At 47.5% G+C, this 9,480-nt stretch overlaps 1 protein-coding gene across 1 annotated transcript; it reads left to right on the plus strand.

Moving 5' to 3' along the window:
• The first annotated feature begins 218 nt into the window (after positions 1–218).
• APOA5 (apolipoprotein A5) lies at positions 219–9,010 on the plus strand. The gene is made up of 4 exons (XM_069741006.1): positions 219–351; positions 5,713–5,813; positions 6,503–6,608; positions 7,453–9,010. The coding sequence occupies exons 2-4, from the start codon at positions 5,765–5,767 to the stop codon at positions 8,327–8,329; spliced, it is 1,032 nt and encodes a 343-aa protein (XP_069597107.1). The 5' UTR covers positions 219–351; positions 5,713–5,764; the 3' UTR covers positions 8,330–9,010.
• The last annotated feature ends 470 nt before the right edge of the window (positions 9,011–9,480 follow it).

Consider the following 9,480-nt stretch of genomic DNA (forward strand, 5'->3'; position numbering starts at 1 on the left):
TTTATTTATTTTATTTTTTTATCAGAGTGTTTTTTTTTTATTTGAACATTTTTTTATGGTTTATTTTGGGTAAAAGTATCACGTGTAGAGTAGGATATTTGTCTTCTGTCTCAATCAATCAATGTCAAATAATTAGTGATTTAATAAAAAAAAAATCACGCTACGCTGGAAGCGCCGCCTCCTTGTGGTCACTGCGTATATTACATCACAGCCCAAATAGTCGTGTGTGTGTCCCATAAGATTACACCACGGACGAAGAGGCGGCACCAATCATTCTGTGAAAGCGTGAAGCCATCGAGATCTCCACTTCACTCCAGGATTTACCACTGACCGGGGAAGAAATTACTGCAGGTAAGACTTCCATAAAGTTGCATTATCCTATGTTATTAGCATGCAATAATCATTAACCCATTATCTACCAATGTCCTTTTTTTGGGGGGACGCCTAATCTTTAGCTTCCAGCAACTAAGAGTTTTATAATTTTTATAATTAGGTCCAATTTTTTGCGTTGTGTTTGTAAAACGAATGTTTTCAAAATAGGAAATTACGTCGTTGTCATTCTGAATTGAATATTTTGGACGCCCTTTTTCTGAAAAAATCCGTAAAATGAAAATGTCTAATTTGGCAAGTAATGGGTTAATTCAGGGCAAACGTAGCGAATAAAAGTTGCACAGAATGCGTCATAAACTCCATGACTTTAGGAAAAGAAATAAACTTTATGCCTTTTTTTTAATCTAATTACTTTAAATATAGCAATTTTTAATACATTTCTTTTTTAATCAATCAAAAAAAAATTCCGTAAGTCTGCGACTTGTCATGTCGGATTAATTATTGGCTTTTATTGATTATTAAAATATGGAATATTTCTGCACGTTGCAATAAATGATAGAACGGGGCAGTATAATTGTACTTATGGGGCCCCAATGTAACATATAGGGCCCCGGCTGCCATGTGCTATATATCATACTGTAGGAAGAGCGCCCCCAAGAGGAGACGAAAGGAAAGGATTATTTATGAAAAAAAAACGCCAGATGATTAGTTGAGGTCCATTACTCCTATCAAAGTGAATGCAAAGCACAGAATAATGGGGGTCCCAATAGTCATCATATATATTTAGTCTAAATCCCCCTTTATTGTATCTCTGCATCTTACTGAAGCTGAAATAAATTTTTTAACCATTTTGGACAACCGTCCTTTTAAAGTCCTCCACGATCAATCATTCCCGATGGCCAAATATCAGATCTCATGGCCCGAATTAGATACGTCTGACGTGATCGGCTGTTGATAGCTGATTATTCGTCACATTGTGCAAGCGCTCTGCACTTGCTCTTTTCATCGTGCCCTTAGCCTGCCAGGTTAGTCTGGCATTTTGCTAACAGTATGAATGATCGGACGGTAGATTGATCCGCCGCCTTCTGGACGATGATCATCTGAAGTTTATCATCAGACTGTGACTCCCAATTAGGGCTGGAGACCACTGGTGAGGGAAGAAAGCTCGAAGGCGAAGTTCACATATTGCTCTTTTTTTGTGCGGAGAGAATCAGCAGCGACGTCTGCGTGTGTCACCTGTGGATTGTGCTGCAGATTTCACGCTTTCTACTCACAAGAAGGGATGTGCCGCTGATCGACAATGATTTTAAGGCCTCATAAAAGATGCAATCAGATGACAAATGTTAGCAGCATCGGATGGGAGCTCTGGGAACTGCCACCCATCTGGCGGGCATGGGATACTGACCTGGCCACTACAATTCCACGGGTCCCATCTGACAGGCATGGGTTACTGACCTGGCCACTACAATTCCATGGCACCCATCTGACAGGCATGGGATACTGACCTGGCCACTACAATTCCACGGCTCCCATCTGACAGGTATGGGATACTGACCTGGCCACTACAATTCCATGGCACCCATCTGACAGGCATGGGATACTGACCTGGCCACTACAATTCCATGGCTCCCATCTGGCGGGCATGGGATACTGACCTGGCCACTGCAATTCCATGGCTCCCATCTGGCGGGCATGGGATACTGACCTGGCCACTACAATTCCACGGCTCCCATCTGACAGGTATGGGTTACTGACCTGGCCACTGCAATTCCATGGCTCCCATCTGACAGGTATGGGTTACTGACCTGGCCACTGCAATTCCATGGCTCCCATCTGACAGGTATGGGTTACTGACCTGGCCACTACAATTCCATGGCTCCCATCTGGCGGGCATGGGTTACTGACCTGGCCACTACAATTCCACGGCTCCCATCTGACAGGTATGGGTTACTGACCTGGCCACTACAATTCCATGGCACCCATCTGACAGGCATGGGATACTGACCTGGCCACTACAATTCCACGGCTCCCATCTGACAGGTATGGGTTACTGACCTGGCCACTACAATTCCATGGCACCCATCTGACAGGTATGGGTTACTGACCTGGCCACTACAATTCCATGGCACCCATCTGACAGGCATGGGATACTGACCTGGCCACTACAATTCCACGGCTCCCATCTGACAGGTATGGGTTACTGACCTGGCCACTACAATTCCACGGGTCCCATCTGACAGGCATGGGTTACTGACCTGGCCACTACAATTCCATGGCACCCATCTGACAGGCATGGGATACTGACCTGGCCACTACAATTCCACGGCTCCCATCTGACAGGTATGGGATACTGACCTGGCCACTACAATTCCATGGCACCCATCTGACAGGCATGGGATACTGACCTGGCCACTACAATTCCATGGCTCCCATCTGGCGGGCATGGGATACTGACCTGGCCACTGCAATTCCATGGCTCCCATCTGGCGGGCATGGGATACTGACCTGGCCACTACAATTCCACGGCTCCCATCTGACAGGTATGGGTTACTGACCTGGCCACTGCAATTCCATGGCTCCCATCTGACAGGTATGGGTTACTGACCTGGCCACTGCAATTCCATGGCTCCCATCTGACAGGTATGGGTTACTGACCTGGCCACTACAATTCCATGGCTCCCATCTGGCGGGCATGGGTTACTGACCTGGCCACTACAATTCCACGGCTCCCATCTGACAGGTATGGGTTACTGACCTGGCCACTACAATTCCATGGCACCCATCTGACAGGCATGGGATACTGACCTGGCCACTACAATTCCACGGCTCCCATCTGACAGGTATGGGTTACTGACCTGGCCACTACAATTCCATGGCACCCATCTGACAGGTATGGGTTACTGACCTGGCCACTACAATTCCATGGCACCCATCTGACAGGCATGGGATACTGACCTGGCCACTACAATTCCACGGCTCCCATCTGACAGGTATGGGTTACTGACCTGGCCACTAGAATTCCATGGCACCCATCTGACAGGCATGGGATACTGACCTGGCCACTACAATTCCATGGCTCCCATCTGGCGGGCATGGGATACTGACCTGGCCACTGCAATTCCATGGCTCCCATCTGGCGGGCATGGGATACTGACCTGGCCACTACAATTCCACGGCTCCCATCTGACAGGTATGGGTTACTGACCTGGCCACTGCAATTCCATGGCTCCCATCTGACAGGTATGGGTTACTGACCTGGCCACTGCAATTCCATGGCTCCCATCTGACAGGTATGGGTTACTGACCTGGCCACTACAATTCCATGGCTCCCATCTGGCGGGCATGGGTTACTGACCTGGCCACTGCAATTCCACGGCTCCCATCTGGCGGGCATGGGATACTGACCTGGCCACTACAATTCCATGGCTCCCATCTGACAGGTATGGGTTACTGACCTGGCCACTGCAATTCCATGGCTCCCATCTGGCGGGCATGGGATACTGACCTGGCAACTGCAATTCCATGGCTCCCATCTGGCGGGCATGGGATACTGACCTGGCCACTGCAATTCCATGGCTCCCATCTGGCGGGCATGGGATACTGACCTGGCCACTACAATTCCATGGCACCCATCTGGCGGGCATCGGATACTGACCTGGCCACTGCAATTCCATGGCTCCCATCTGGCAGGTATGGGATACTGACCTGGCCACTACAATTCCATGGCTCCCATCTGGCGGGCATGGGATACTGACCTGGCCACTACAACTCCATGGCTCCCATCTGGCGGGCATGGGATACTGACCTGGCCACTACAATTCCATGGCTCCCATCTGACAGGTATGGGATACTGACCTGGCCACAGCAATTCCATGGCTCCCATCTGGCGGGCATCGGATACTGACCTGGCCACTGCAATTCCATGGCTCCCACCTGGCAGGTATGGGATACTGACCTGGCCACTACAATTCCATGGCTCCCATCTGGCGGGCATGGGATACTGACCTGGCCACTACAACTCCATGGCTCCCATCTGGCAGGTATGGGATACTGACCTGGCCACAGCAATTCCATGGCTCCCATCTGGCGGGCATGGGATACTGACCTGGCCACAGCAATTCCATGGCTCCCATCTGGCGGGCATGGGATACTGACCTGGCCACTGCAATTCCAAGGCACCCATCCGGTGGGCATGGGATACTGACCTGGCCACTACAATTCCATGGCTTCCATCTGGCAGGCATGGGATACTGACCTGGCCACTACAATTCCATGGCTTCCATCTGGCAGGCATGGGATACTGACCTGGCCACTACAATTCCATGGCACCCATCTGGTGGGCATGGGATACTGACCTGGCCACTACAATTCCATGGCACCCATCTGGCGGGCATAGGATACTGACCTGGCCACTACAATTCCATGACTCCCATTTGGCGGGTATGGGATACTGACCTGGCCACTACAATTCCATGGCTCCCATCTGGCGGGCATGGGATACTGACCTGACCACTACAATTCCATGGCTCCCATCTGGCGGGCATGGGATACTGACCTGGCCACTACAATTCCATGGCTCCCATCTGGCGGGCATGGGATACTGACCTGACGACTACAATTCCATGGCTCCCATCTGGCGGGCATGGGATACTGACCTGGCCACTACAATTCCATGGCTCCCATCTGGCGGGCATGGGATACTGACCTGGCCACTACAATTCCATGGCTCCCATCTGGCGGGCATGGGATACTGACCTGGCCTCTACAATTCCACGGCTCCCATCTGGAGGGCATGGGATACTGACCTGGCCACTACAATTCCATGGCTCCCATCTGGCGGGCATGGGATGCTGACCTGGCCACTACAATTCCATGGCTCCCATCTGGAGGGCATGGGATACTGACCTGGCCACTACAATTCCATGGCTCCCATCTGGCGGGCATGGGATACTGACCTGGCCTCTACAATTCCACGGCTCCCATCTGGAGGGCATGGGATACTGACCTGGCCACTACAATTCCATGGCTCCCATCTGGCGGGCATGGGATACTGACCTGGCCACTACAATTCCATGGCTCCCATCTGGCGGGCATGGGATACTGACCTGGCCACTACAATTCCATGGCTCCCATCTGGCGGGCATGGGATACTGACCTGGCCACTACAATTCCATGACTCCCATCTGGCGGGTATGGGATACTGACCTGGACATTGCAAATCTGTGGCTCCAAAGCGTTGGCCATGGATTACTAACCTAGCTGCATGACTAGGATCCAGCAAATGTATTCCCCCTCATTGCTTCCATATTCATGAACATTATACCAAGATATATTTATTTCCTGTATGAACATTATACTAACACTATTCTATCTTTATACAAGGTTTCTACATTTTGCATTCTTGGAAATTGAGATTTAAGTCGGTGGCTCGCAAATGGCACGTGGGAAGGTTTTTTACCTGTTGCTGATTTTGGGTATAGCTGGTAAGTTATCATTACAGTGCGTTATCTTCAAAAATCAAAATCGACAGCCAATTTTATGAATGTACAGAGTGCAGCCTTTCCTAAACTAACAAAAAAAAATAGATCTCACAAGACAAACTCAACACTTATTGTAAATGAAAGGGAGAGTTACCAGTGTGAGACATGTAATGACTGACAGTCGTCTCTCCTGATCTATAACCATATACTGTATTTAATTTATATTTCATGAAAATAAGCAACTATGTAATAACTATGTAATACAACTTCTTTAGAGAAATCCGCTTCTTTCTCCTCCTGGACTGATCTTTCACTCTCAATCAATGGGTAAAATGTGTATTCGGTGGACAGGTCTCCCATTACTGAGGTAGGAGATGACAGTTGGTGCTCACAAGAATCTATGCAGAGGGGAGGAGATAGAGACAGACACAGACATTCAGCTGCAGTTCTCCATAGAACTCTATGAGCACCAACTGTCATCTATCTTAGTAATAGGAAAGTCTGTAATCAATGAAGATGCATTTTACTCGTGGAACCGAGAACTTTGAGAATGAAAGATCCATCCAGGAGGAGAAAGAAGAGAGTTTCTTCGACAACTTATATTATAAAGTTTCTTATTTTTAAATTTACTATTGATTTTTGAAAAATAAATGTTTATATTCCACTTTTTAACAAAACTTTTTCCTTGTCAGGTTGCCAGGCTGATTATACTAGAAATGGCTTCTGGGATTATTTCAGCCAGGTGGCTAATGCGAAAAATGAATGGCACCTTCATAAAACTCCGGTGACCGAAGTCAGGTAGGTTTATCTGAAACTAAAACATATGATCTGCATAGCTACATGGCAATAAATAATATAACACCTTTTTATCTCAGATGGCAAACTTTAATTAAGGACAAGGATAACGAGTGCAGGTCAAATTACTGGGAGAAAAACAAATGTATTTCCTCCCGGGAGCTGCCGGCTTTCAGTCATGGAGGCGTGCACAGAGTGGCTGCAGTAACCGCTCACTTTCCTGTGAGTGGCAGCTGTTATTACGCCCTGGTAATATGATTGACAGCCTGCTGTGTAGGACATCTGGGCAGAGCAAGCTGTCAATCAAAGTGCCGTGGTGTGCTTACAGTCGCCGCTCACTGGATAGTAAGTGGAGATGCTTTGTGCATTCCGCCATGACTGAAAGCCGGCAGCTCCTTTGAAGAAATAAGTTAATTTTCTCTTGGTTCCCGCACTTTCAGAAAGGTGGCCGGCCAGCATTGTAACGTGACTTATCTGCAGATTACATAGTGTTTACAAAGGTGACAGGTTCCCGTTATGCTATACTTTCCAACCCATGCAGAACGATTCTGGAAAATGGAGAGTTCATGACTCTTGGAAGAGCTGCCAAGAGTCTCCAGGGTGCCGACGAAACCTCCCAAACACCTCACAAAACACATTGCTCCCCAAAAATTTCCTTGCATGACGCGGGAATACTCCGCCATCAGACGTTGCCATTGAACACCATGGCTATGTGCCAAAACTTGGGCCGCCACATGGATCATCTCCCGGACTAGTGGCCAATATGGCTAGAGCTGTTTGCAATCATGTACTTTACTGCAATGGAAACATGAAATTAATACGAGTCTTTTACTTTATTCCTGTCTAGCGGCTTGAGAAACAGTTTTCAAAATGGCGTCAACTACGTGGGCAATATCTTTAGTCCATGGAAGAGCGGGCTCCAGAAGCACTTGTATGAAGACTCAGAGGGACTACACAAACTTATCCGTAGGGAACTGCAGGAGATCCAACGGAAGATTTACCCTTACATTGATGAAGCGCACCAGAAGATAAGCAAAAATCTCGAACAGGTCCAGAACCGTCTGCTGCCTTACACCGATGAGCTGAAGCACCATTTGGAGTGGGGCGCAAAGGAGATGGTCGCACAGTTCAGCTTGAGCAAGGATCACATGAGTAATAACGTCCCGCACAAGCTGGCAGAGAACATCCAAGACCAAATCATTCTGCAAACAGAGAAGGTAAGAGCAGTTCTAATTCCATTGGGCGAAAGACTCCTGGCAGAGATCCACCATGCAGTTGAAGAACTCCATGAGACCCTTTCTCCTCAATCTTTGACCTCCCAGGAAAAGCTAACGGCTCAGGTACAAGAATTATCTCGTAAATTGACTCAGAACGCAAATAATTTGCACGAGAAAATCCATAAAAACCTGGATGCACTGAAAGAACAGTTGGTGACGTATCCTCGAAATTTGAGAGAGAGGTTTCCTGAAGGTCAACCCAACGTACCGGTGGCTCCTTATGTTGAAGAGATGGCGGCTCAGGTGCACAGAGAAGTCGAGGAGTTTCAGAGGAATACCCTGATGCAGATTGAACACTTTACCCATACTATTAAAATGGAAATGGAGGAGACGAAGTCCAAAATGTCTCCGGCTACGTCAGACTTACACGACACGGTGACTTCGATAGAGGAAATACAGGAGAAACTGGAGTCTTTGTGGACGGATATATCACTGAACTTAAAATGATCCTGCCCCATAAAATGGGACTCCTGGCTCCTAATAATGAAAGCACTTATTTTAGATTTCTTCTCTGACTTTTATATACTGTATATACAGACCCATATTGGGACCCACAACCTCAACTTTTGTCCCATCATTCTCTTTTTGGACGAGAGATGTTTTTTCCAGAATGTCCTTGCAGAAAATCAGAATTTCAAGCTCTCGTGAACTGCATTAGTGTTGTATCTTCCAAGTCTCCATGACCAACCAGTCCTTACGGGACTTGAAATGTGGTCAATATTGTTAAGAGGGGTGGTCCGAAAATTGGGGCCAAAGCTGGTTATGCATTAAACTACCAAAATAAGCATTAATTACCTGTTGAAACCCCTACTGTTCTAGGGCTGCTGTCACTCTTCAGTTACACATAACTGCTGCAGCCAATCATTGTTCTCTAAAGTGATGCCAAACTATGTGAGATGAGGCTGCAGGACTCAGTGATTGGCAGCAGTGGTCATTTGTAGACTAGATCTCATTGTTCCAACCCTGTAAACAAAGTTCATTGAGCAGCAGCAGAGAAGGAGAGAGTGCTGGTGTTGCAGGGTATTCACCAGGTAAGTAATGCTTGGCAGCAAGGTTGTCCGATCCTGTACAACTGCTTTTAAAGTGGACGAGCCCTTTGTAAATAAAGATTGACGTCTTGTTGTGTAATCTTGGTCGCCGATCTGACGTTGGAAGTAATTTTGGATTAAAGGTGAATTTCTCCTGTAGACACAGTAGGTGCTTAGTGGGGATGAGCGAAGATGCTGGGGTAAGGTGTTATCTGAGCATGCTCGGGTGCTGACCAAGTGTCTTCGGCGTGCTTCAATAATATGTTCGATTCCCACAGCACATGCAGAGAGTTGTGTCTAACGTGCAGCCTAAAACAACGGCAGAGCATGAGACATTGAGTTGATAGACATGCCTGACGAGGTGCAGGAGATACATTTTTGGTTTATTTTCATAACCATAACCAGGTTTTAAAAGGTGCATGCTGCTCGTTTCCAGTATCCAAAAGTTACGTTTAGATGCCAAAGATCTAGCGTGACGACAATGCACATCGTCTACGTATCTCCCATCATTGGAGATACACCTCATATGCTCTGTGAGAGTTGGCAAGTCTGCTCATGTTAGAGCAGCCC

This window comes from Ranitomeya imitator, chromosome 10, assembly GCF_032444005.1.
Source record: "Ranitomeya imitator isolate aRanImi1 chromosome 10, aRanImi1.pri, whole genome shotgun sequence".
NCBI classification, from domain to species: domain Eukaryota; kingdom Metazoa; phylum Chordata; class Amphibia; order Anura; family Dendrobatidae; genus Ranitomeya; species Ranitomeya imitator.